General features: G+C 40.8%; 1 protein-coding gene across 1 annotated transcript in view; it reads right to left on the bottom strand.

The window, feature by feature from the left end:
* Window positions 1-5862: 5862 nt before the first annotated feature.
* The window catches only part of xpot (exportin, tRNA (nuclear export receptor for tRNAs)), a 35640-nt gene continuing 13512 nt past the window's right edge, over window positions 5863-27990 (bottom strand). Inside the window, exons 10-25 of the mRNA XM_028571163.1 lie at window positions 25701-25739; window positions 25545-25607; window positions 22673-22797; window positions 20729-20873; window positions 19155-19274; window positions 18537-18631; window positions 18013-18082; window positions 16811-17049; window positions 15822-16107; window positions 13394-13583; window positions 11911-12027; window positions 9454-9569; window positions 8352-8399; window positions 8170-8241; window positions 7170-7226; window positions 5863-6011 (exon numbers count right to left, since the gene is read on the bottom strand). Of these exons, the coding sequence (XP_028426964.1) occupies window positions 5985-6011; window positions 7170-7226; window positions 8170-8241; window positions 8352-8399; window positions 9454-9569; window positions 11911-12027; window positions 13394-13583; window positions 15822-16107; window positions 16811-17049; window positions 18013-18082; window positions 18537-18631; window positions 19155-19274; window positions 20729-20873; window positions 22673-22797; window positions 25545-25607; window positions 25701-25739 (1809 nt within the window). The 3' untranslated portion in view covers window positions 5863-5984. The remainder of the gene's footprint in view (window positions 6012-7169; window positions 7227-8169; window positions 8242-8351; window positions 8400-9453; window positions 9570-11910; window positions 12028-13393; window positions 13584-15821; window positions 16108-16810; window positions 17050-18012; window positions 18083-18536; window positions 18632-19154; window positions 19275-20728; window positions 20874-22672; window positions 22798-25544; window positions 25608-25700; window positions 25740-27990) is intronic.

Here is a 27990-nt window from a genome sequence, read left to right as displayed (position 1 = left end):
TATTGGAATATGACTCAACTCTCTTGTACATGTTTTGATCACACGTCCACATATATCAGGTCCATGACTTTTGTTAATCTTTGTCCTACTAAAGACATTTTCAACCTCTTTAGATGCGATGTTGAAATGTTGATTATCTTTAAGTTTGTGTTGGAGTCCTTGGACCTCCTGACTAACATCAGACTTGTCGAAACGTGTATATAAAAAAAAAAAGCATTGGCAAGCTCTGCATCAGATCCAAAACCCTCCAAAGACATGGCTACTGTTCTTCTGGGTACCTGCTTTCATTTTCATAAAGGACCAGGCAGAGCCAAGGTTGTTTTCAGCCAGACTTGTTTCAAGCTTAGACTTCTATCTATCCATCCATCCATCCATCCATATTAAGCTCTTTGGTGGCTACATGTAGATCAGAAGCAGTTCCCTGCTTTTGAACATGCCTTTTTTTCTCTGTATACTATCTTTTATAGACCTATTCACCCGTGGTTTATTATTAGGCTACAATCATCTCTACAAAAGGCCACATATGAACAGACAGCATTAGTCATCTCATCCAAGTCTTTGCAGGATTCCTTAAAATTATATACAATATCAAATCAGCCAAAATGAACGCCGACGGCCCCTCGGATGGACCACGCTGGACAGACTCGAGTCACGGATCGGTCAGACGGCCGATTATCGGCTCGGTGTGTCTGGGCCTTTATATGGAAAAGAACATGGACGTGCCTTCTGTCAGTTTGTCTGGTAGACAATAAATAAACAGGAAGTCTGATATGTCATGATTAGTAAACACTTTATTGGTTCTAAGAGATCTCCAAATGAAAACCAGAACAACAAAATAATGCAGATCTGAACACATTTCAACATCAATGAACAAATTCGTTTCCGTTTGGCAAGTTTTTCCTCTTAAACTATTAACTTCTTCTCTCGTTCTGCTGAAGATGAAATAAAATAAAAAAAAAAAATAAATAAAAAAACTTCATCAGTAAGCGCGTCCTTTGAAAACAGCCGACTCTACTTCTGTGGGTGAATACTACGACGGTACGACGAGTAAAAGATTACTTCAGGTGTGTGTGAGCCGATATCGGTCTCTCAAGTGGATTGGACTCTGTTTAAATAAGTTAATAACAGGAAGTAAGTGCTGACCCTGACTGAGCCCACTGTGTGTAACGATTAGCATTCGTACGGAGTCCAAACTGTGTCAAAACTGAAGAGATTTTTAGGCTACATTTACATTGCTAGGTTTTGGTTTTTAAGCGTTTGAGTTTTGAGCCAAAAGTGATCTTTGTTCACACGAGTAGGGGGAATGAGAGGGGGTAAACACCAGAGCAGGGGGAATGAGAGGGGGAAACGTAGCAGAAGATATTAATTCCTAAACCAAAACGTAGCGATGTAGATGCAGCACTTTTCATGGCATTTGTTGACAATTAGAAAAATGTAGAACATTTACACGTAGACTTTAAACCGTTTGTTTATAGGCCTGTATTATCATTTTTAATTGAATGCAACATTTTCAGGCACTTTCTCTGGGTTTTATTTCCCAAAGTTTCTGGGAACATATAAGAAATTTAAAGCTGTGAGCCGATAAACTAAATTACAAGGAATGCACTGAATGCTTTTAACAGTGTAAACAACAGAGTGGGGCCTCACAATGTCCAAACCAGGGATGCACCGAATCCAGGATTCAGCTTCAGACTGGGCTGAATTTTGGGCTTTTTGACGGGGTTCGGATTCTGCCGAACTTTAGAATTTTTTCCCAGGCAACCGAACCCTACGCTTGCACTTGGTGCGCTACGCTGGTCACCGTATTGACGGCACCGTTGATTACGGGAAGGTGTTTACGTAGGTGGAGCGTTCAATGCAGTAGGCTGGGAGAAAGTGGACATGGATCTGGTGAGCAGAAAAAGTTGTTGTTTGGCAGAACTTTCAGTCTAAAGAAGACCAGTCAAGTCCAGCTACATGTTCAATCTGTTCAATGCTGATTGGTCTGGTGGTGGCGAGGACCCTAAACTATACACAACATGGCCGCTGTTACAACATCTGGTCTGAAACATCTGGAAGAATACGAGTTGTTCATGAAGGAATCTCCAGACAGCAGCCAGAATGCAGCAACTTCAGGTACAGCAAAGGAAGGACAGTCCCTGTTTACTTCATTCATGAGTTTACTGGGTTCATGGACTGAGGATGGGAGGAGGAGGCAGCACAATCTCAACCAGGGGGTTCAGGGTTCAGCCGAAATCCCAAAAATCTGGATTCGGTGCATCCCTACTCAAAAGATTTCAAGAACAGAAGCATCTGTACAGAGACACAAAAAGCTAAAAAGTGTTTTTTACAGTTAGATGCCGTTGTATCGCACAGATTGGTTTCCTTACAGCTCCTTCAGTTTCTGATCCCAGTGAAGCGTTTGCATAATCAAATTTTTTGATTTCGATCATCCTGAATTGTCGCAAATGCTTGAATACAAAATTCTTCTGTACACGGGCAAATTCACTTTGTTTTTACACGAGCTGTACATGAATGAACTGGTTGACGCGTTCTATGAAAGCTCATTTCTGCCGAGAAGTAAAAATAAATAAAATATTGATCAAAATAAAACATTACTGAAATAAATCACATTCTTGATTTTTTCTAAATCACAATTATAAAATAGAGTGTAAAACTTGCACTTTAAGTCACAATTATGAGTTTTTCAAAAAGGTCAAATTATGATATAGTAACAGACAGTTCTGACTTTTTAGTAAAAAGAAGATTCATGAGATCTAAATAATGACATTGGAAAAGTACAACTAAAAATTATAATAAATAAAGTAATTAAAAATATATTTTCAGTCAAAATTAGAAGAATTAAGATACTTAAACTAAAATTATGTCAAAAGTATGAAAAGTTGTAACTTTCTATGTCCCCATTAGGAGATATAACCAAAGGGTGGAAAGTAACATTTGTGCCCTTCAAATAACAAAATTGTAATTTAACTAAATAAGGTGTGTGTGTGTGTGTGTGTGTGTGTGTGTGTGTGTGTGTGTGTGTGTGTGTGTGTGTGTGTGAGAGAGTGAAGACCGTCTGTATCTTGAGTACATTTTTATACCGGTAGTTTTACTTTTGTTCTCTTTCCACTTCTGGATATAATTTTTTTTTTTTTTAATTATAAAAATTTATAAAACAAACCCTAGCAAGTCTAACTAATGACACGTAATCAAAATTATTAGTATGTCAGAACTTTGACTTTATACGTCTCACAATTTATACTTCAGGAGCATTTTTTCAATCTTTTTCTCTCATTTTCTGGCAGAAATGACCTTCCATACTTAGTCTCAAGATGGGAATGAAAATAAAAATAAAAACTAAACCTTGGAACTTTATTTACATGTTTTAACATCTTCTCTTATTTACATTTTGTTCCTGTGTTTTATGTTAATTTTCATCTGAAATTATAAAACTTTTTGCCATATTTCTGGGAAAACAAAAGCATATTCCATGGACTTTTATCAGGTCTTTAATATATAAAAAGGGTAATCTCGGGGGGGTTTAATCGACCTGGACGCTATTCTCCTTCGTTTTGTGTGTGTAAGTGACTTATGGGAACAACAATCTTTGACACTGGTCCAGTATTGAGGGTGAACGCTATAACAGGCAGCCACAGACCGGGCTGTAATGTAACCCTACATGTAGGGCTGGGCAATATATCGATATTATATCGATATCGTTATAGGAGACTAGATATTGTCTTCGATTTTGGATATCGTGATATGACATAATTGTTGTCTTTTCCTGATTTTAAAGGCTGCAAAAAGGAAAGTGATGTACTTTTCTGAACTTACCAGACTGTTCTAGCTCTTCTATTATTTGCCTTTTCCCCATTTAGACATTATGTCCACATTGCTGATGATTATTTATCTAAAATCTAGGTGTGAAGATATTTTGTTAGAAGACCAATTGTCAACCCCATAATATCGCCGCAATATCGATATCGAGGTATTTGGTCAAGAATATCGTGATATCTGATTTTCTCCATATCGCCCAGCCCTACCTACAGGGCTAATGTTAATCGTCAATTTGGTCCATTAAGTTCTGTTTTTGCTGTGGACAGACTCAGATTATTATTCTAAGTGTCTGACAACATTATGGAAAGGATCCCTACAGAGATAGAGCTTTAAAAAACCTCCGTAAGACCTTTCTGTTTAACCAGAAACCGCTCCGACGTCGATAGCGCTAAACCCACCAGACTCCATTTAAAATAACGATACTTTTAGCGTGTATAGAGCCAGCATATTTACACATTTAAATCTGTAAACTATGTGTTTATTTCAACCAAAACTAGAGTGGTGATGGTTGGAAAAGTGGAAAGATGACCCAAAACGGCTTTTCTTAGTTCTATTTTGTTTCTGTCCACTTTGAATGAAGTGTATTTTACAATGCTTAAATTACTGTTTATTTAAATGGAGTCTGGTGGGCAAATGCAATTTCACAGAGGTTTTTATGATTTAAAAAAAGGATCTTACTTTTTAACAGAAAGGTCGACCTCCTTAGAAATCCTTTCCATAATGTTGTCAGACACTTAGAATAATAATCTGAGTCTGTCAGCGGCAAAACGAGCACTTTGTGAAGGTAAGACTGTTGTTTCCATCAGTCACTTAGACACAAAAACATGGGACAATAGGGTCCCTGTTGGGGAAAAAAATACAAGTTACCCTTTAACACAAACTCACCATAAAGGGGGCTGAAATGTGAGTATCTACATCCCAATTAGGTAGCTAATGTAAAGAGTGGTTGTGATGTTGGCTTTTATATTGTGAATTCAGGACAAAATCCCATGTTTTTTTTAAATTAACCTGGAAGTAAGATGCAGGTCGAGTCGGGCTGTAAGAACGTTTCACTTCAAACTGAAAATCCATTTCTCAACAACAAAATTAAACAGAAAGAAATCAATGTCACATATTGAATAAAAATAATACAATTCAGCCCTTTTTTTCCTGTCCATTCTGTGGCAGCAGCTACACCCCCAAAAGAATCAAGTGGTTTCTATGGAAGCCCAATGTTGCCAGTAGAAGAAAAGATGAACGTGTGCTGGAAAAAAACTACGATCCTGTAAGTTATCACCGTGACAAACTTTCTTAAAGTAATGACTCAGTATCTCGCAGTACTTTTTCAAAAGATACTTAATCAGTATTTTGAGATACTCAAAATAATGACTTAATATTAATATCTTAAAATAATGACATACTATCTAAAAATAATGACTTTATATCTCTATATACTTTATCAAAATATACTGACTCATTGTCTTGACTTAGTATCTCTAAATTGGAACTTAGTATCTTGAAATATAGTCACTATTTTGAGATATTGAGATACTAAGTCGCTATTTTGAGATGTTAAGTCACTATTTAGAGATACTAACTCGTTAGTGATGCTACGTCACTATTTAGAGATATTGAGATACTAACTCGTTATTTAGAGTGATGCTAAGTCACTATTTAGAGACACTAAGTTACTATTTTGACTTACAAACTAATTTTCAAGTTTCTCATTATAAATGACTTGCTGGATCTATTTCTTTCCATCACATTGGCAGAAATGGGCTTCCCTAGTTGTCTTAACGTGAACGTTTGAATAGAAGCTTTGTTTTCAGGTGTTCAGATGGTTTCGGGGGGGATTACAAAATGATGTCCAGGCAGCTCTCCTCTCCCACAGATCTGTGTTTACTTCTAAAAGCCCTTTTCCACTCGACTCCGCAAACGTTTTCCGATCGTCAGTCGAGCTTTCTTCGGTCCTCGCGGACAGCTCGTCTCGTCGGCGGACGGAGGGATTCAATCCGTCCACCGAGCGGTCTGTCCACGACCCGACTCTAGACAGACTTTGTTATGCATTTTACTTTTTTTTAAGTGCAAAAGCAGATCCTATGCTAAGGTCCCTTTAATTTGTTGTTAAGTGGCGTGTACGACCACTTTGTGTGAAGTGTCCAAAGTGAACTTCCAGTTTTCATTTCCTACAGCTTGGCTCGCTGGAAGAACGCCTGCAGAGACAGAAGAGAGAATCATCCGGAGATCAACAAACTTAACAAATAAAAACAGGCTTTCTGCAGGTTTCAACAAGTCAAATATACGTCTTCAGTCACTCTCTAGCTCGCTCCACCGAACATGCTCGCGGGCGCACGTTGAGCCTCCTTTAAAAGGACAATTCCGGCACTTAATGAACCTAGGAGTTAATAACACGTGTACCGAGTCGGCTGTTCTCCGGGATCTGTTTTCATGCTAATCAAATGCGTCTCTAGCTTGAAACAGGCTAGCGCCAACCGCTGATTAGCTTATAGCGCTAGCTTTCGGAGCAGAGGGTAAATCGCCATTTCTATACCACTAACAAGGCTCAAAATAGCACCACACTTCTACGGTAGCATCATGAGGGTCCCTACATGTAAACAGAAGCAGTGAGAACTTTGTAAGTGTACAGAAAGTTTATTAAAATGATAGTAACATAGCTCAAACATGGCATTCGTATACTAGTGTTAGAAGCTAATCAGCGTTTCACGTTCACATTCGATTAGCATAAAAAAAAAAAATAAAAAAAAATATGTAGACGTGTGTTGTTAACCCCTAGGTTCATTTTGCGGAGGAATTGTCCGTTTACAGTTTGTGACAGAAATAAAATGGATTTTGGATCATTTTGTTGTAGCTGACTTTACAAGATGACTTCTCTATTGGCTGTTGAACCAGGAGACGTTCATAAAGCCGACTCAAATAGAGAAGTCATCTTGTAAAGTCAGCTACAATAAAATGATCCAAAATCCATCTTATTTTTATTACAAACGGTTAACGGAGGCTCAACGCATGTACAGTGGAGCGAGCTAGAGAGTGACTGAAGAGGGGGAGCACCTCGGACAAAGCCTCGAAGCAGACAAAATAAACCTCTTTTCTCCGATTCATCACTAGAAATGTAACTGTCAAGCATCTTACTATCACTAATGTTATCCACGTTCATATTTAGACGCAACGAATGATACATCCAGCGTTCAGAACGCTGCATACAACGCGTTGCAAGTAGTTTCAACTCGTCTCGAATCTTTGGTCTGAACTGGGCTTTAAAGACACTTTAAGACTCCCGCAGAAACCCTGAAAAAACAAGCTGATGATCGATCATCAATATCAATAATGGGTAATAATAAATACACTCGTACCTTAATGTAGTTTTTCAGGACTTTGACATCCGGCTGCTGAAGCACTTGACAAAGTTCCTGTAACATGTTAACAATGTAAGAAACTGGAAACACACACACACACACACACACACACACACACACACACACACACTCCTATCTGTATATATTTTTTATTCAGTAGCCACAATAAAATAAAGACCAAGTTTTAGTATTTCAGTTTCTTTTTACACCTTCTATTAGGGGGTTGTATCCAAATTTGACCCACTTTCAACAAGTTTCTATATCAGAAATTTGGTTAGGTAAGGACTACTAGCCAGTCAGAAGCAGAGTATGAGGGCCCTGACAGTACCTAGGTAAGGACTACTAGCCAGTCAGGAGCAGAGTATGAGGGCCCTGACAGTAGCTAGGTAAGGACTACTAGCCAGTCAGGAGCAGAGTATGAAGGCCCTGACAGTACCTAGGTAAGGACTACTAGCCAGTCAGGAGCAGAGTATGAGGGCCCTGACAGTACCTAGGTAAGGACTACTAGCCAGTCAGGAGCAGAGTATGAAGGCCCTGACAGTACCTAGGTAAGGACTACTAGCCAGTCAGGAGCAGAGTATGAGGGCCCTGACAGTACCTAGGTTTCTTGCAACCAAATTGTAAAAAAAAATAACGTGGATGGTTCCCTACAACGCTCTTTACAAGTTAAATAAATGATCAGTTCACTACTTTCATCAAATTTGATTTATTCATTCAATTATGTAGCATTTGAAAATGTAAAAGAACGTAGAAAAAAAGTGACATATGTCAGAAAAAAGGTGGCAAGAACGAAAAAAAAAAAAAAACATCGTAAAAAGCTTCAAAAACGTCAGAAAAGGTGAAAAAAGTGGAGAGAAAAAAAACATCAGAAAAGCTTCAAAAGTGTTGAGAAAGAGAAGTTATTTTAAATTTTGACGCAAAAAAACCCCAAAAGTTGCATGGTCGACAAAGAAGACAACACACGGGTTTAAAAGGGAAATGTTTGAGGGTCGCTCACCTGTGAGATTTCGGGTGAAACCTGCAGCGAGGGCAAATAGTCCTGCTGCAAGAACTGGATGAACTCTGGGCCCTGAATGAAAACATCAGACTTAATGAGCGGGAGGAAACTCCTACATATGTATCATAATATATGAAGAATATATCAACATTATTTTACTTATTTCATAAAACCGTTTTTACCCTTTTGAGATGAATCATTTTCAGCGTGAGTGCACACTCTGACAGCGTCTGAAACACAAACCGAGAGGTTCTGAATGCTGTTCTTTAAAAAACGTTTGTAGCAAGGCGGGAAACCTCCGGGGCTGAAAAGTGGAGCCAACGCTGAAGCTGAGATTATCAATCAACAAACGTTCCTCTGATCTGAACTATTAAAAGTGCTCATATTATGATCATTTTTAGGTTCATAATTGTATTTAGAGGTTATATCAGAATAGGTTTACACGGTTTAATTTTCAGAAAACACCACATATTTCTGTTGTACTGCACATTGCTGCAGCTCCTCTTTTCACCCTGTGTGTTGAGCTCTCCATTTTAGCTTCAGAGTGAGACATCTCACTTCTGTTCCATCTTTGTTGGGAGTCGCACATGCTCAGTACCTAGGTAAGGACTACTAGCCAGTCAGAAGCCGAGTATGAGGGCCCTGACAGTACCTAGGTAAGGACTACTAGCCAGTCAGAAGCAGAGTATGAGGGCCCTGACAGTACCTAGGTAAGGACTACTAGCCAGTCAGAAGCAGAGTATGAGGGCCCTGACAGTACCTAGGTAAGGACTACTAGCCAGTCAGAAGCAGAGTATGAGGGCCCTGACAGTACCTAGGTAAGGACTACTAGCCAGTCAGGAGCCGAGTATGAGGGCCCTGACAGTACCTAGGTAAGGACTACTAGCCAGTCAGGAGCAGAGTATGAGGGCGTGCCCTGACAGTACCTAGGTAAGGACTACTAGCCAGTCAGGAGTAGAGTATGAGGGTGTGCTATGCTAGCAGCTAGGTGAGCATTATAACGTTGGTCTCTGAAGTAAAGGCTGGACTACAACAGAGCTGTTTGGAGCAGTTGGTGAACAGTGTTTTCTGTTGGAGATGGTAAGTCACTTTGGGGGGACTTTGGGCTTTTTCACTTTGTAAACCTATAACATGCACAAAAAAGATATACAACAAAATAAAAGGAAAGGGAAAAGCCAAAAAGCAGAATATGAGCACTTTAAAACAAAATAATTGCTTATTTCTTTTAACTGGTATTTTTTACAGTCTGTTGTTTGTAGGCTGGACTGTTGTAGAGAGACTTACCAGGACCGTCTGAGCGTCGGAGAGGTCAAAGGTCGGTTTGAGAGGAGCCAGGAAACAGGCGGGAACGATGTGTTTGTAGATGAAGTCGGGGAAACCCACCATGCCGTCTTTCCCTCCTGCAGGTTTCATCACAAGAAAACACAAACAAACAAACAAAAAGTTATGGAACAGATGTCCAGAACACTTGAGATCTGCCATAACCCTGTGCTCTTTTAAATCAAGACTAGGCTTCCACCATATTGACAAAATGGATATTGAGATATTGATTATGATTATTGGGATATCGATATTAATTTTTGATATTTTTAAACATATGTAAAATTACAAAAGTTATGGGAAGATGCATCAAAATAGATTAGGGCTGCAACCAACGATTACTTTCAATGTCGATTAATCTGTCGTTCATTTTCTCGATTAAATCGATTATTTGTTTGGTCTATAAAATGTCAGAAAATTGTGAAAAACATCAATCAGCGTTTACAGAAGCCCAAGATGACGTTCTTAAATGTCTTGTTTGGTCCACAACTCAAATGTATTTAGTTTAAGGTCACAGAGGAGAGAAGAAACTAAAGAATATTAACACAGAGGAGAGAAGAAACTAAAGAATATTAACACAGAGGAGAGAAGAAACTAAAGAATATTAACACAGAGGAGAGAAGAAACTAAAGAATATTAACACAGAGGAGAGAAGAAACTAAAGAATATTATCACAGAGGAGAGAAGAAACTAAAGAATATTATCACAGAGGAGAGAAGAAACTAAAGAATATTATCACAGAGGAGAGAAGAAACTAAAGAATATTATAAGCAGAGTAAACGACTAAAACTACTTTTGAACGTACACATGTTCCACCAAAACAAGTTCCTTTCTGAGACTATTTAGTAGAGGCACCGTGGCTCCGTCCAGAGCTTAGCCCCGCCCTGTGACGATTGTGATTGGTTTAGAGAAATGCCAATAAACCAGAGCACCAGTTGTTCTCCCATCCAGGAATGCGGTTTCGATACCTCAGTTTCGATGCCGGTTCCTAACGATACTTTTTTCGATACCGTATATTTTAAAATCCATTTCAACATCAACAAAAATACATCAAACGCACAGCTTTTATTTTCCGCCTTAATTGTGACTCAAAACAGTTATCAAAATTAAAAAATTCTGGTAATACTGCTCACTCAGAGTAACATTAATAAAGTTGCCTTGCCTTGCAACCTCAGCCTGTCAGTCAGTCATCAGGGCAGAGAAACCACCGCTGTGGCTGCTTGTCTCACAGGAAGTGTAACGTCAACAACACCGCTTTCACCTCACCATTAATATCACCTCGCCGTTAACATCACCACCTCGCCGTTAACATCACCACCTCGCCGTTAACATCACCACCTCGCCGTTAACATCACCACCTCGCCGTTAACATCACCACCTCGCCGTTAATATCACCACCTCGCCGTTAACATCACCACCTCGCCGTTAACATCACCACCTCGCCGTTAACATCACCACCTCGCCGTTAACATCACCACCTCGCCGTTAACATCACCACCTCGCCGTTAACATCACCACCTCGCCGTTAACATCACCACCCGCCGTTAACATCACCACCCGCCGTTAACATCACCACCGTTAACATCACCACCGCCGCCGTTAACATCACCACCCGCCGTTAACATCACCACCCGCCGTTAATATCACCACCTCGCCGTTAACATCACCACCTCGCCGTTAACATCACCACCTCGCCGTTAACATCACCACCTCGCCGTTAACATCACCTCACCATTAATATCATATCGCAGCAAACGCTGTCTGGGTCAAGTTTTAAAAAACTGTAACCACACTTGAAACCACTTTATCGGCATCGCTGTGACTTCAACAAAACTGCAGACAGTTTACTCCATCCACACCTGTGTGTGTGTGTGTGTGTGTGTGTGTCTGTTTTACTATCTTCGTGGGGTCCAATAACCAGGGACTACAGTATCCTTGTGGGGTCTGCACAGGGTTAAGGTAAGGGTTAAGGTTAGGCATTTAGTTGTGATGGTTAAGGTTAGGGTAAGGGTTAAGGTTAGACATTTAGTTGTGATGGTTAAGGTTAGGGTAAGGGTTAAGGTTAGGCATTCAGTTGGGATGGTTAAGGTTAGGGTAAGGGGCTAGGGAATGCATTATGTCAATTACATGTCCCCACAAAGACAGTGAAACAGACTTGTCTGTGTGTCTCGATCGGAGCTCTGCTCCGTCAGTATTCAGAGAGGACAGATAAGCTTGCGCCTAACGCGCTCAGATGCTTTGGAACCGAAATTTGGCACAGACAGTTAAATAATTTTTCCAATACTCATAGGATTGGAGTTTTTTCCGGTGCCATAAAAGTATCAACGTTCGGTACCCAGCCCTATGCTTATATAAAGCCCTTTGAAGGACAAAGAAACAAGGTGGAGCAGTTGGTTTGATGCGTTTCTTGAGCTCTCTCACCCCACAACTCCACCAGTTTGGAGAGAATGATGAAGCAGGTCTTCTGAGCGATGGGGTCAGGGAAGTCCACGGCTCCCTGGATGATGGTGAACACCACGCGCTCGATGTTCTCAGCTCCTGGAAAACAACAACAACAACAACAACAACAACATTCACACGACCACATCACTTTAAAGGCTCTTCTACACTAGACACAGCCCAGCTGGCGCGCGCAAATTTGACGTCATGGGTAGGGTTGGGCATCGTTTGGATTTTAACGATTCGGATTCCAATTCTTCCTTTTAGATTCTGGTTCTCATCGATTCTCGATTCTTTGAGGGGTGGAGTTGAAACGGGTCACATGCTTATTTCACAAATAAGAGGAAAGTTGTTGTTTTTTTTTTAACAGGGCTTTTTCAACGTAACCACCAGTTACCAGTTACTGTGCAACACAACAATCGGTTCTCGATGCCCAACCCTAGTCATGGGATCACCGTGACTTTTTCTACTCGCGACACTAGCTGCAGTCTTCTCCTAGATAGAGGTGGCGCTAATGAGGTTAGCGCCACCTCTAGTCTACAGACTAGAAGAAGAAGAAAAAAGGTAAACAACGGCAGAACTGGCAGCAGCATTGAGGTCAATGCTTGGATCTGATTGGACGAGCTACTTGGTGGGATCGAGCCTGTCATTCACCATAAAAGAACTCATCTTAACCCGGTGAGTTTACCAGAGGGACCTGCAGTCACTCTGAGAGTCCTGGCATCACGCTGTCGGTGAACTCGTTCAGGCTTCCTGTTTCCGCTTTGTCGCTGAAAAGAAAGAGCCGTGCCCGACCTCCGCTCGCGCGCCACCTTGGATGCGGCTAGTATACCGTACGTTTAACCGTGCGCAACTTTAAATCTCATAATCCTTTAATTTGAGGCATGATATCAGGAGTTTTTTTCTTCCTAAAATAAGGACTTTATTCTCACGACATCACAAATCCAGAAAGTATGATCAAACGTTTGTTTTTTTTCTCAAAAATGATCACTTCCCGTTGTCTCTCCTGACATTTTTACTCATAAAGTTACCATTATTTCTCACGACACATTTTCTTAGATTATAATCCTTAGTTATTGTACATTTGCAACATCATCTCAACATATTTTACAGCTTTTTCTAATAAGATTGCAACATAATTGTATTTCCACTTCTTTCCTCACTTTAAATTTGTATTCTTGTAAATTATTTTCTAGGAAGATTTTATCATGGTACAATTTATTCTCATGGATCTCTCTCTGTCTGTCTCTCCCTCTCCATCCCTCTCCCTCCCTTCCTCTCTCACTCTCCCTGCCCCCCTCTCTCTCTCTCTCTCTCTCCCCCCTTACTCCCCCATCTCTCTCTCCCTCCCTCCCTCCCTCCATCCATCCCTCCCTCTCTCCCTCCATCCCTCTCTCACTCCCCCTCTCCCGACAAAGGTGGCCTTGACCAACGAACGCTGAAGTTATGTGTGTGTGAAACTCACCCTGATTGGCCATCACCTCGTTCATCCCACTTCCTGTGATGGTCTGGATGAAGGTGAAGTAGCTCCGCCTCAGCATCTGTTTCTCCAGCGCGGCCGCCTGGTCGTTGTCCTCAGCCGGCCGCGCCAACGCCTCGAAGATGGCGAGCACCAGCGGCATGAAGACCTGCTGCAGGAAGGGAGACACCTGGCGCTGCCATTGTAAAAAAAAAAAAAAAGGCCCATTAATCATTAGTACGAATTATAAACTTCAGCTGTGATCTCAAGTTTGGAAAGAAGGTTTCGGGTCTGCCGTTGAGATGGCAGCGCGAGAAAAAGAAGCTTGTTAATCACACTAAGGCTGCAACTAACGATTATTCAACCTTATTTTCTTGATTAATGGATTAGTTGTTGGGTATATTTACGGCTGCACAATATATAGTTTTTTTATTGTCATCGCGATATCAACTATCAAACACATCGTGTAACACACTTTAAAATGTAACTCACTTTTTTTTTTGTGCTGGCTTTTACATATAATACAAAAGTGTTTCTCAAATGGGGGTCCGTGTCCCCCTAGGGGTACTCGGGAGGACTGCAGGGGGTACTTGACATTTTTTGCAAAATGTTTTTCAGTTCCAAGGCTGTAGTTACTTCTACTGTCCCTTTTTTTTCCAAGTTTGTTGCTTTTTTCAAAGTTTTTGTCTCTCTTTTTGAAGTTTGTCACCTTTTTTTGAAGGTTTTGTTGTTTGTTTTGAGCTTTTCTTGCCTTTCTCCCTCTCTTTGTTCTACTGTCTTTTTTCATGTAAGTTTGTCTCTTTTTTCAGGGGGTTTTTCAAAGTTTTTGACACTATCAGTTTGTTGCCTATTTGAATTTTTTTATCACCCTAGTGTTGCCTTCCTTCTTTCTACTGTGTTTTTTTCTAAGGTTTTATGACTATTTTCATTCCTGTTCTTGCCTTCCTTCCTTCTTTCTACCGTCTTTTTGTCTCCTTTTTCCATCAGCTAATGTGTTCCAGGTCCAAGGCTGTTGTTTAGTAAATCTATCGCTGACATCGCTGGATTCTTCCTCTTTATAGAGACTTTGTTTTTCTACCAAAAATTATTCACGCTAGTCAGGGGGTACGTGGCTTAAAAACACTGTTCAAAGGAGGAACATTGGTGCATTTTTTAAACCATGGTATCGGCATTTATAACGGCCGATAAATTAATATTTAAAAAATAAAAACGGACGAAACACCCTTGAACCATGTTTTGAGTGTCGGCGTTGCATAGTCTGTCCACCTTAGCGCGCACACACACACACACACACACACACACACACACACACACACACACACACACACACACACACACACACACACACACACACACACACACACACACACACACACACACACACACACACACACACACACACACACACACACACACACACACACACACACCTTTAAGTTTCATATCTTAAGTTTGTATTTTTATACATTTTATTGATCAGAACTTTAATATATTTTGATGTTCTGTTGAGACAATGGAACAAACAGGTTTATTTTTAAACTGCATTATCATATTATTTTAGTGAGGACTCATAAATACCTACAAATAACTAATGTTAGGGAGATCTGTATGTTTTGTTACGAGTTTCTGGATTGTGTTTTTTCGATTTTTAAATCCCCTAACATTTGCATCGGTCGGGCTCTAGAAGCAGGGTTCATACGCATTTTAACCAATACTTTTCGGCAAATTTCCATGACTGTGTGTTCCTGAAAATGTCAGTCGACATTCTCCAATAAGAATACTGATCTGTGTTAAAGTTTACCCCCAGAGGTTTAACTATAAATTAATGATAATGTCTGTGGTTCATAGTGGGATTCTTAATATCTCTCCCCGAATACAACGCTGAGGTTAAGACCACGTGGAAATATATTTATTAATCACGTTATTATGCTGTGTTAAAAACAATTCCATGACTTTTCCAAAACTTTCTGGGTCTTTTTATGTTTCCAAAACCTTTCCAGGCTTGGAATTTGCATTTTTCCTGGTTTTTTTTGACGTATGAACCCTGTAGAACAGGGGTCACCAACACGGTGACCGTGGGCACCAGGAAGCCCCCAAGGACCACATGAGTAGCCCTCAGGCCTGTTCTAAAAATGAAAATTGAATATTGATATTATTTGTTTCCCACCTTGTTAAGTCATTGTTGATAATTATTGTGAGAAATCATTAACATGATCAGTGTCTTCACATAGATGTGTATCATTAATCATTAATAATCATATATAACTAAAAGGCAAATTTGTTATTTCAGAAGAGTGTATCAAACTGGTAGCCCTTCGTATGACTCAATACCCATGAAGTAGCTCTCAGTTTCAAAAAGGTTGGTGACCCCTGCTGTAGAAGGTCTCTCTCCCTCCACCCCCCCCCCCCCCCAGTCTGGAGTCTTTCCCCGTACCTTGAACTTGGCGGTGATCTGGCTGATGAGCGGGATGAACTCCTGCAGGTCTTTGGCCTCGCAGTCCTTCAGCATGTGTTCGGAGGCGGCCGGGACGAAGGGCAGCACCTCCTCCTCCATGCAGATGATCATGCGGTGCAGGAAGGAGCGGACCGAGCTGCGCAGCGGCCCCCGCTGGACGGGACAGCTCAGCGCCGGCAGGAAGGTCTGCAGACAGTCCCGGTAGACCTCGGTGCAGCCGCACTGCTTCACCGTCTGCTTGTTGCTGAACGCCTTGCTGGTCCGACTGCAGACACAGAAGAGACGCCACGACCAGGTCAGGCTACATCCACACTCCTGATTTCACTTTTAAGCGTCGTTTTGAGTAAAGAAGGTCCGATAAAAAAATGTTGCTTCCCGACACCGATTCTGATACTACAACCTTTGTACTGATTTAACAAATAAAGAGTTTTATCTCCAGCAGCAAAACTCCTAACCTGACTCCTCCAGATGGATCGCTTCCCATTTGCTCGGCATATCCATCTGGGAACTTTCCGTTGGAGAACTTTAGGGAAGGGGCGAAAATCCTGGTTAGCTGATTGGATAAACCATCTGTCTATCACCACCTATAGTTGGTGATAGACGGGCCAAATCAACCAATCAGATCAACGAAGCGTATGAATATACAACCACAAGCCAGGCTACCCCTGCTGCTGCAGGCAAAGCATAGCCCGATAGCTCAGCAAGCTAGCAACATGTCGGTAAAGGAGATTTTCCGTTTGTGTAACGAGAAAGTGAGAATCTACAATTCAGTGAGAATCTACAATGTAAATAGTCATGAAAATAAAAAGGAAACTCATTGAATGAGGTGTGTCCAAACTTTTGGCCTGTACTGTACACGCAAAAATGCGATTCTGCGTCTTGATAAAACGCAAAAAAACGGAATACAAATTGGCGTTTCATACATACGCCAATTCATGAGATCAGTGTGAAAAATAAAGAGTCCTGACCTGGCGAACCCGACGGCGTGGCTCAGGCAGTCGGCGAGCGCCGCCTGCCTCTCGTCCTCCGTCTCCTGCAGCAGCTTGGCGAGCAGCAGGCGGAAGGCGTCCATCAGCGGCAGCAGCAGGCTCCGCATCAGCGCCTGCTTCCTCTCCACGGGACTCTCGCCGTTCACGATCAGGACCCCCGCAGTCTCGAACATGAACAGCTGGTCGTCGCTGGTCAGCAGCGCCAGGAAGCAGTTATCCTGGACACACGGGGAAACAGCGTCAGTGATAAAGACCAGGGCTCTTAGTCGATTAATCAGTCGTTTTGGTCTCCGTCGACTAAGATTTCTTTAGTCGATTAGTCATTTTTTATGCTTATTCATGTTTGATTACTCATTTCCAAGAAACTTATGAGCACATTTATGGTAAACACAAGATTTAAAGTGGTGCTTTTGCAGGATTAATTGTGGAGAAACTCAGTTTTACAGATGGTTAATTAACTACATTTATATTGTGCTTTTCTAGTCTTAACCACCTCTCAAAGCGCACAGCTCTGTCAATTAAATCAACTAATCGATTAATCGACTAAATCATATAAGTGTTAGTCGACTAAGAAGTTCTTTAGTCGAGGACAGCCCTAATAAAGACTATCCTACGGTCTACTTTATTCCCTTATGATGCCCATATTTAATGCTGTCTTTTTTTAAACTTTATCCTTGCACTGCTATTGTTTTTATATTCCTATGTCTAAATTATTCTCTTATATTGTCCATATTTAATGCTGGTGTCTAGACTTTATCTTTGCACTTTTGGACTTATTTGAACTATACCACCATAACTCACCCGCTCATAGAGACACACACACCACACACACACACACACACACAACCCCACAACCCACAACCCCACCCACACACACACACACACACCTTATTAGTACATTCATGGGGAGTTTTTAATTTTAGTATCTTTTCTTCTATTGTCCATATTATTCATGTGGATTTGTTATTTTATCATCCTGTTTATGATGTATGTGTCTGTTGTGTGTGATGTCTTTAAGCTACTAGGACCTTGAATTTCCCCTTTGGGATAGTGTGAGTGAGTGAGTGAGTGACTGACTGACTGAGTGAGTGAGTATCCATCCATGACAGAGGATTGGATCATGGATGGGTGATTATATTTAGGAAGCAGCTGCTTCCTTTCCTGGAGCTGTTGATACTTACGGGAGGAGCGAGCTCCAGCAGGTCCTGGATCCTGGACAGGATGTCCTCTATAAAGGCATTCATGTGTTTACTGTGAACACACAACAACAGTCAGGGGAACAGCTTCAGAGCTCAAACATCTTAACGCATACGTTACAGAACTACAAACAGCCCCAAACATCCAAAAAGATAAATGATGTCATTATTTTATAGTCTTGTTCAGGGTTTTCCATAAATTGGTTTATTTCCTCGTTTTCAGCGTTTACTTTTCTTTCTAAAACTTTAAAGGATTTTACTAAGGCTACATTTACACTGCTGCGTTTCCCTCCTCTAATTCCCCCTGCTCTGGCGTTTCCCTCCTCTCATTTCCCATGCTCTGGCGTTTCCCCCTCTCATTCCCCATGCTCTGGCGTTCCCCCCCTCTCAGCCTAATTCCACGACTTCTTCCAGGTTTTCCATGAACATGGAAACCCTGTGTGCTGTAAGGTGTTTCTGTTATTTTGTCCACCACTCAGTGAGTGTTAGATGAGAGGAGCTGGACTCACTGCAGAGTCTTGATGAATCTGGAGAAGAGGTAGGCCACCCGGCTGCGGACCTTTGGGCTGTTGTGTCTCAGTCCTCTTTGGTCCAGAAACGCCATCTGACAGTGAACACAACACGCTACACTTTAAACGTGTTCGGTCATACGGACGCTGGATCTCGTTTACAACACAGCCGGCGTACAAAACAAAAGACTGAAACTGATTTTAATGTGTAGATTAGAGGTTTGAATCTTCACTGATCTCCCAATTTGATTATCACTTCAGCGATTCAATTCAATATCTCGATGCGTCAAATCCATGTTTCTATTAAAGCCGTGTAGGATATTTAATTCATAGCTTTTCAAGCTTCAAAAACCAAACATTCTGCAGTGCTCTAATACTAAATAAACTGGATACATAAATCTATACAGCACTGAGCACATGGCACTTCCTGAATGTGCAAAAACATACCAGAATATCTAAACAGAAATGTTGTTAGGCCTACATTACATTATAAAACAGAAATAATCGATTATGAGCCGGACAATTATCGATGCAGCATCGTCCACGTCCACGATTTGATTATTTAATTAATTTCAACACCTCTAGTGTAGATTAGAGACCTGCTAAAGAGTCACTCACCAAAACATTGGGGATGTGTTGAGGCTCCACGATGAAGAACTTATCGTATCGAACAACTGTTTCAAAGAACTCCAGAGACACGGAGCTGTGCTGGTAGCTGCTCACTCCGCACGACACCAGCTGAAAAAGAAATTATATTAATTTGTTTCGGGTTACCTCTTCCACAAACTTAAAGGGTAACTTTAGGTTTTTTTTCAACCTGGACCCTATTTTTTCCCTTTGTTTTTGTGTTTAAGTGACTGATGGGAACAACAATCTTGGACACTGGTCCAGTATTAAGCGAGAAACAAGCTGAAATGTAACGTTAATTGGGAAATGTTCAGCATCAGTCAGCTTCCACTAAAAGTTCTGTTGTTGCCACTGACAGACTCAGATTATTATTAAGTGTGTGACAACATTATGGGATGGATCCCTACAGAGATAGACCTTTAGTTAAAGAGTAAGATCCTTTTAGTTTAACATGAAACAGCCCCCGAATTCACCATCACCAAACTCCATGTAAATAATCAGGACTTTTATCATCGTAAAACACACTTCATTCAAAGTGGGCTGAAACTAAATAAAACTACCAAAAGCCGTCTTGGTTCATCTTTCCACTGTTCCAACAATCACCACTCTGGTTTGGTTGAAATAAACCCTTAATTCACCCATTTACATGTGGAGATATGCTGGCTCTATACACGCTAAAAGTCCTGATTATTTACATGGAGTCTGGTGGAGATATGCTGGCTCTATACACGCTAAAAGTCCTGATTATTTACATGGAGTCTGGTGGAGATATGCTGGCTCTATACACGCTAAAAGTCCTGATTATTTACATGGAGTCTGGTGGAGATATGCTGGCTCTATACACGCTAAAAGTCCTGATTATTTACATGGAGTCTGATTTGCTGGTGGAGACTATGATTATTTACATGGAGTCTGGTGGAAATATGCTGGCTTTATACACGCTAAAAGTCCTGATTATTTACATGGAGTCTGGTGGAGATATGCTGGCTCTATACACGCTAAAAGTCCAGATTATTTACATGGAGTCTGGTGGAGATTTGCTGGCTCTATACATGCTAAAAGTCCTGATTATTTACATGGAGTCTAAAATGCTGGTCCTCCAGATTATTTACATGGAGTCTGGTGGAGATTTGCTGGCTCTATACATGCTAAAAGTCCTGATTATTTACATGGAGTCTGGTGGAGTTTGGTGATGGTGATTTCGGGGCTTTTTCATGTTAAACTAAAAGGATCTTACTCTTTAACTAAAAAATCTATCTCTGTAGGGATCCATCCCATAATGTTGTCAGACACTTAGAATAATAATCTGAGTATGTCAGCGGCAACAACAGAACTTTTAGTGGACACTGAACGCTATATTGCAGCCCAGTTCACGTTTGTCGGTTACAGCGTTCTTGCTCAATACTGGACCAATTTCAAAGATATTTATTTACATAAGTCACTTCGACACCAATGCATGGTAAACAAAAGGGTCCAGGGTTGAAAATTACCGCAGTTACCCTTTAAAAAAGCAAAGGAAAGCCGTTGACCAGAACGTATATACTGTATTGACTGTATTGACTGACCGTCCTCATCATGTCCTGCAGGGCGCTCGTCTTCGCTGTGTCCCCGGAGAAGTGAGCGCCGTGAGACGCCGGCAGGGCTTCGCCCAACATGTACAGCAGCCGGACGGCCACCTCCACCTCCATGAACTGAGCCGTCTGCCAATTCCTGAGAAACAAAACTCAAGATAAACTGCTCTGTTGAAGAAAAAGGGTCAGGAGTGCCTAGGAGTTTAAACCAATAATGAAGGTGCTCTTTGGAAGGGAACGAAAAAGGTCAACAATTAAGAGGCACCGAGACACTCTTCTTGCAAAAAGTTAAAAATACTTTATTTTACACGGCTATTTCATATTGAAATTGTTAGTACAAGAGGGCTGTTTGTGCCGCAACACTTCTGTATTTGTAATCATATAGATAATAATAAAGTAAATATAGTAGAATATTTTAACTGTGTAAGAAACGTGCCTTAGAACTTTCTTCTTTATTACACTTCTCAGTTCAGACAATGTTTAGGTGCCCACATGACTTTTAAAACGTTATGGGAACAAACTAGAGATAGGCAGATTATCGACCCTGGCTGATTATCTGGTAGAGGTGTTGAATTAATCAAATAATTGATGCATCGAATTGTGGACGATTTTGCATCGATAATCGGCAGGCTCATAATCGATTATTTCTGTTTATAATTTAATGTAGGCCTAACAACATTTCCGTTTACATATTCTGGTATATTTTACACATTCAGGAAGAGCCATGTGCTCAGTGCTGTATAGTTTTATGTATCCAAGTTATTTAGTATTAGAGCACTGCAGAATGTTTGGTTTTTGAAGCTTGAAAAGCTATGAATTAAATATCCTACATGGCTTTAATAGAAACATGGATTTGACGCATCGAGATATCGAATCGAAGACATGATAATTGTAATGGAATCGAATCGGGAGATCAGTGAAGATTCACACCTCTATTATCAGGGCCATTTTTTGGCAGTTTGCAGATTATCTGCAACAGTGTTTTATTTGCCTGATAACCAATAAAGTTAACGTAAGTATTAAGTGTTCTACTTTAGCTTGGCTACAGCTCTGTCCCTCGGCTTCAGTTTCACTCACCACGGAGTCTGACTTGCCAAGCCAAAAATGTCACTTTTCTTCCATGAGGGTTTGCAAGTATAAAAGATAGATTTTTTTTTTATTTTTTTTATTTATTTTTTTAACGAAAGCTGGATGATTGACAGTTTTCTTTTTACTCAATGAACAGCGTGAACTCTTTCAAGGCAACCTGTCAATTATTATTTCATAAAAAAGGAAATACAACATGTCACGTACTTATTTCGCATCTATAACGATGGTGGTAATGTATTCTCCTATTAAGCCAAATCAATCTTCTGCTCTCTTCCTGCGATTCTTTATCCGGTTCATGCTCCCTTGTTTTTCCTCTCTGAATCTCGCCTTCACAGCCTCAGCGTTACTGCTCAGACTCTGTGGTTACTCCACTGTGGCATGGTAAAGGCTTCACACACACACACACACACACACACACACACACACACACACACACACACACACACACACACACACACACACACACACACACACACACACACACACACACACACACACACACACACACACACACACACACACACACACACACACACACACACACACACACACACACACACACACACACACACACACACACACACACACACACACACACACTTTTGTTCAAAGTGACGGTAATTCTAGTAGTTATGGAATTCAGGCACTTCTAGTGTTAACAAGTTTAGTCTTTAAGCTTATTGAGTGTTATTTATTATCTGATCTAGCTTTTCCAACGTTTTAGACACAGATACGGTGATAATAACGAAGGACACCTAAACCCCCCGCCAAATATGCACACCTAAGTCTTCTACAAACTGAGGGAAAACACGGAGACAAAGGAATAAATGAATGAAAGCGTGCTCTCACTGCATCGTGTTGGTGAAGACTCGTCGCACAGCCTCCAGCAGCAGCTCGGGACACACCTGAGCCAGACGGTCCAGCAGCATCTTCAGCTGCTTCCTGTACTCCACGAACATCGCCTCGTCTTCGCCCTGACAAACACAAGCACAACACCGGCTGCTGAGGCTGCAAAATACAACAGGGTTACATTACATGTCATTTAGCTGACGCTTTTATCCAAAGCGACTTACAATTCTATATATCAGAGTTGGCACGTCTCTGGAGCAACTAGGGGTTAAGTGTCTTGCTCAGGGATACATTGGTTGATGTATTGTAATGGGAAAAATTACATTTAAGCATAATTCTTTATAGTTTTATGTTTTATTTCTACTTTAATTCTCTCACAAATGCTTAAAGAGTTTATCTCATTTCCCACTTGTAGATTTTGATTCTAACTTTGTGAGACATCCAGTCTGGAACATTATGTGAGCACTGTTAGCCTGAACCGATAAAGGTACAAGGTCACCCCAAAACTATCTCTAGTTTTCCCATGCCAGTTAAGATGTAACTGGGGGGTGACAGTCGTACAGGGAGGAGGAGGTGAGATGACTCCGAGATGTCTCTTGCATTTCTCAGATTGTCTTTACGTGTATCAGATTGCCTGTCAAAACTGTAGCGTCATACTAAGCCAAGTGTGTGTGTGTTGTCACTCTGAAGATGTATATAAGCCTGGTGTTTCTGTTCACTCATTTGAGAAACTGACTCCACACTGGGCTGAGGCCTTTTGTGAAATCATGTTGCTCCATATTTGCAAATATATATGTTTTTAATAAAATACAAAAACCCAACTTGGTTTTAGTCTCGGTCTGTCTTATTTGTTTCAATTTACTAAACTCTGAAAACTCTTCCCCCCTGCTGCAAAGGAAACTTCCACGACAGTATCACAGTGGGAATCAAACCTGGATCTCCCACACCAAAGGCATGTGTCATACCCGCTGCGCCATCACCACCCCCAAAGGACTGCCAGTACAGCAACGAGAAGGGTTGGGAATTGTTCGAGTTTCTTCCGATACCAGTGCTAAAACTAAAATGGTGCCAGAACCGATACTGTCCTAAGCACTCCCTCTCTTCAGGTCACTTTGTAGCTCTTTTAACAGTTTCTTTTTCGGGGGGCATTTTTAGGCCTTTATCTATGACTGGACAGCTCAAGACATGAAAGGGGAGAGAGAGGGGGGGAATGACATGCAGCAAAGGGCCGCAGGTCGGAGTCAAACCTGAGCCCGCTGCGTCGAGGAGTAAATCTCTATGTATGGGCGCATGCTCTACCAACGGAGCTATACGGGCACCCCTGTTAAGGTGCACTAGGAGTTCCTGCTTGGTTTCAGCGTGATTTCATTTTTGTCTCAAATCGTATGCATCTCTCCTTGATCTGCTAGCTGCCTGCCCCCTGAACACACCGTGAAAAAGCCCGCTCTAGGGAGACAACACAGGGCTCGTAAACGTCACACAAACACTAGAGTCACAGGCTGTGCACCAAAATACAACAAATCACGTTCCAGCCAATCACCGACAAGATGGTTGGGGGTTAGTGACAGTTAGTCATGACGGTTACGTCAGAAGTGACGTCACACAGGAACTCCTAATGCAACGTTAGCAGTTTGTAAGAGAAATAAAATGGATTATGGATCATTTTATTGTAGCTGACTTTACAAGATGACTTCTCTATCGGCTGTTGGCTTCCTAAAACCCAGTTCAGACCAAAGATACGCGACCAGACGCTAACTTGTAACGCGTCAGTCTGCAGCGTTCTGAACGCCGCCAGGTCTCACCAATGAGACCGGACGGTAGGGCTGGACAATTTTGGCTAAAATCATAATCACGATTAATCGAAGAAGTTACCTTGATTACGATTATTGAACGATTATTTAAAAAAATATATCTTTTCTTATACTGTAAATATGTACACGGTTATTTTTTCTAATGAAAGAGTGCATAATCCTATCTTTGTGATTCTAAAATAAGGAAACACGCAGATAGCAAGTAATGCTTATTTATTAAATATTTCAAACAACTGAACTTAAATCTACAACTGTAGATTTTACAATGAAATAAAAATAAAGTAATTTAAGTTTTAATGTAAACGGGGCGGAGTCACGTGACTACACACGCGGCGGCCGTAATATGTTTTAAGGGGAAAGTACATTAACACACAGTGGGCGGCGCGGAAATATTAATAGGATTAAAAGACCGAAATAATGGACTTGGTAAAATTACGTCGGTTATAGGCTCTGAATCGATTAATCATCCAGCCCTACTGGACGGTGTATCATTTCCACTAATATTTGTACTTCCGTCCTAACTTCCGACATTTAGTAGCTGGATATATCATTTGTTGCGTGTAAATATGAATGTTGAGAACGTTAGTGATAGTAAGATGCTTGATACAGTTTCTTTTCTAGTAATGAATGGGCAAAAAAAAAAGGTTTTATTTCTCATTTGTCCGAGGCTCTCCCTCTCTTCAGTCACTCTCGAGCTCGCTCCACCGTATGTGCTCGTGGGCGCACGTTGAGCCTCCGTTAACAGTTTGTAACAGAAATAAAATGGATTATGGATCCTTTTATTGTAGCTGGCTTTACAAGATGACTTTTCTACTGGCTGTTGAAAACAGGAGACGTCTCCTACGTTGTAAAACCAGCCTCTGGAGACTCCACCAGCTGAGTCAGAGGGACTCCATCAGCTGGTTTGAGCCGAGCTGAGACGGGCCGGTTCAGACCACTGAAACTTTTCTTTGCAACTTTCTAAAATGGTTTTTGTCTCGACGCTAATCTTTGGTCTGAACTGAACTTTAGGAGCTGAAGAACAGACGCACGGCCATCAGCAGAGAATAAAACTCTCTCACCTCGTTTTCAAAGTTGTACTCGTCGTCATAGGTCAGTTTCTTCATGACAGCCAGCATGATCGCCTGCGAGGAGGAAAACAGGCTCGCTGTATTCATTATTTTACATTTTTAAACAGACAAAAGAGTTGGCAGCGTTGTTCTGAATCAAAGACTCACCTCAATGTTCGTTTTCTGCTGGTCTGTCAGTTGAGGAAGCTACAAAAACAAAAACCGTGAAATTATTTCTAAAACTACAACAATAAGTATTTTAACTTCAGAGAGAAAGCCCAATCTCAGAACTGAATCTAAATTTAGAAACCACTCATTTTGTCCAACAGACTAAGGGACGATATGATGACATTGCAGACAAAAGTAAATGTTGGGTTGATGGTAAGAAACGGTATTAATTTACATATTGTGCATCATTTTTAAGCAATGAAACACAACCTATCTTCTCTGTAGTGTCCATGTTGTTTCCACATTATGACAGAGTAAAAAAACACCGAAGTCGGAAGAACGACTTAACTCTGGAAATGGGAAAACACCCAGTAGCATGTGAATGCAGTCAGCGCTGGAAGAAATTTAGATGCTCTACTGCAGTAAAAGTACTAATACCACACTGTAAAAATACTCAGTTACAAGTTAAAGTCATGCAGTGAAAAGGTAATCTCAGTAAAAGTCTGTAAGGAATATAATCAGGTACATGTAGTTAAAGTATTAAAAGTAAAGAAGAATCCTCCCATTGTAGTGTGTGTAAAGGATCCAAACAGTTGTGTGTAGCTGTAACAGATGAATGTAGCGGAGTAACTAAAGTAACTAGTAACTAAAGCTGTAACAGATGAATGTAGCGGAGTAACTAAAGTAACTAGTAACTAAAGCTGGAACAGATGAATGTAGCGGAGTAACTAAAGTAACTAGTAACTAAAGCTGTAACAGATGAATGTAGCGGAGTAACTAAAGTAACTAGTAACTAAAGCTGTAACAGATGAATGTAGCGGTGTAACTAAAGTAACTAGTAACTAAAGCTGTAACAGATGAATGTAGCGGAGTAACTAAAGTAACTAGTAACTAAAGCTGTAACAGATGAATGTAGCAGAGTAACTAAAGTAACTAGTAACTAAAGCTGTAACAGATGAATGTAGCGGAGTAACTAAAGTAACTAGTAACTAAAGCTGTAACAGATGAATGTAGTGGAGTAACTAAAGTAACTAGTAACTAAAGCTGGAACAGATGAATGTAGCGGAGTAACTAAAGTAACTAGTAACTAAAGCTGTAACAGATGAATGTAGCGGAGTAACTAAAGTAACTAGTAACTAAAGCTGTAACAGATGAATGTAGCGGAGTAACTAAAGTAACTAGTAACTAAAGCTGTAACAGATGAATGTAGCGGAGTAAAAAGTACAATATTTCTCTCTGAGATGTAGCGGAGTAGAAGTAGAAAGTGGCATGAAAACAAAAGTAAAATACTGGAGTAAATGTACTGAATGCAGGATTTTCCTGGACCTAAGCTGAAGTTATACTTGTGCGTTTTTCTGTGTAAGAGAATAGCTGTGTGTGTGTGTGTGTGTGTGTGTGTGTGTGTGTGTGTGTGTGTGTGTGTGTGTGTGTGTGTGTGTGTGTGTGTGTGTGTGTGTGTGTGTGTGTGTGTGTGTGTGTTTGTGTGTGTGTGTGTGTGTGTGTGTGTGTGTGTGTGTGTGTGTGTGTGTGTGTGTGTGTGTGTGTGTGTGTGTGTGTGTGTGTGTGTGTGTGTGTGTGTGTGTGTGTGTGTGTGTGTGTGTGTGTGTGTGTGTGTGTGTGTGTGTGTGTGTGTCCAAGAGTGAGTAGTGACTCTGGAGTCCTAGTGAGAGAACCAAAGTCTCCTCCTGTTCTTTGACCACAGTTGGAGATCTGGAGGAGGAGGAGTTAAAGTGGTGCTTTTGCAGGATTAATTGTGGAGAAACTCAGTTTTACAGATGGTTAATTAACTACATTTATATTGAGCTTTTCTAGTCTTAACCACCTCTCAAAGCTCACAGCTCTGTCAATTAAATCAACTAATCGATTAGTCGACTAAATCCTATAAGTGTTAGTCGACTAAGAATTTCTTTAGTCGAGGACAGCCCTAAATGCATCCCAATTCTTCCCGACATTAGGGCTGGGCGATATGTAAAAAAATCTAATATCACAATATTTTTTTGACCAAATACCTCGATATCAATACCGCAACAATATCGTAGTGTTGACTATTGGTGCTTTCACAAAATAATTACACAATGAGAGTTTAGATAAATAATCACCAGTAATGTGGATATAATGACTAAGTGGGTAAAGGTGAATAATAGAACAAGTACAACAGTCTGATAAGTTCAGAAAAGGACATCACTTTATACTGTAATGCAGCCTTTAAAACCAGGAAAAGACACCATTAATGCCATATAACGATATCCAAAATCTAAGACGATATCTAGTCTCCTATCACAATATCGAT

This window comes from Perca flavescens, chromosome 23 (genome assembly GCF_004354835.1).
Source record: "Perca flavescens isolate YP-PL-M2 chromosome 23, PFLA_1.0, whole genome shotgun sequence".
Taxonomy (NCBI): Eukaryota; Metazoa; Chordata; class Actinopteri; order Perciformes; family Percidae; genus Perca; species Perca flavescens.
This window is presented reverse-complemented; position numbering and strand designations above follow the sequence as displayed.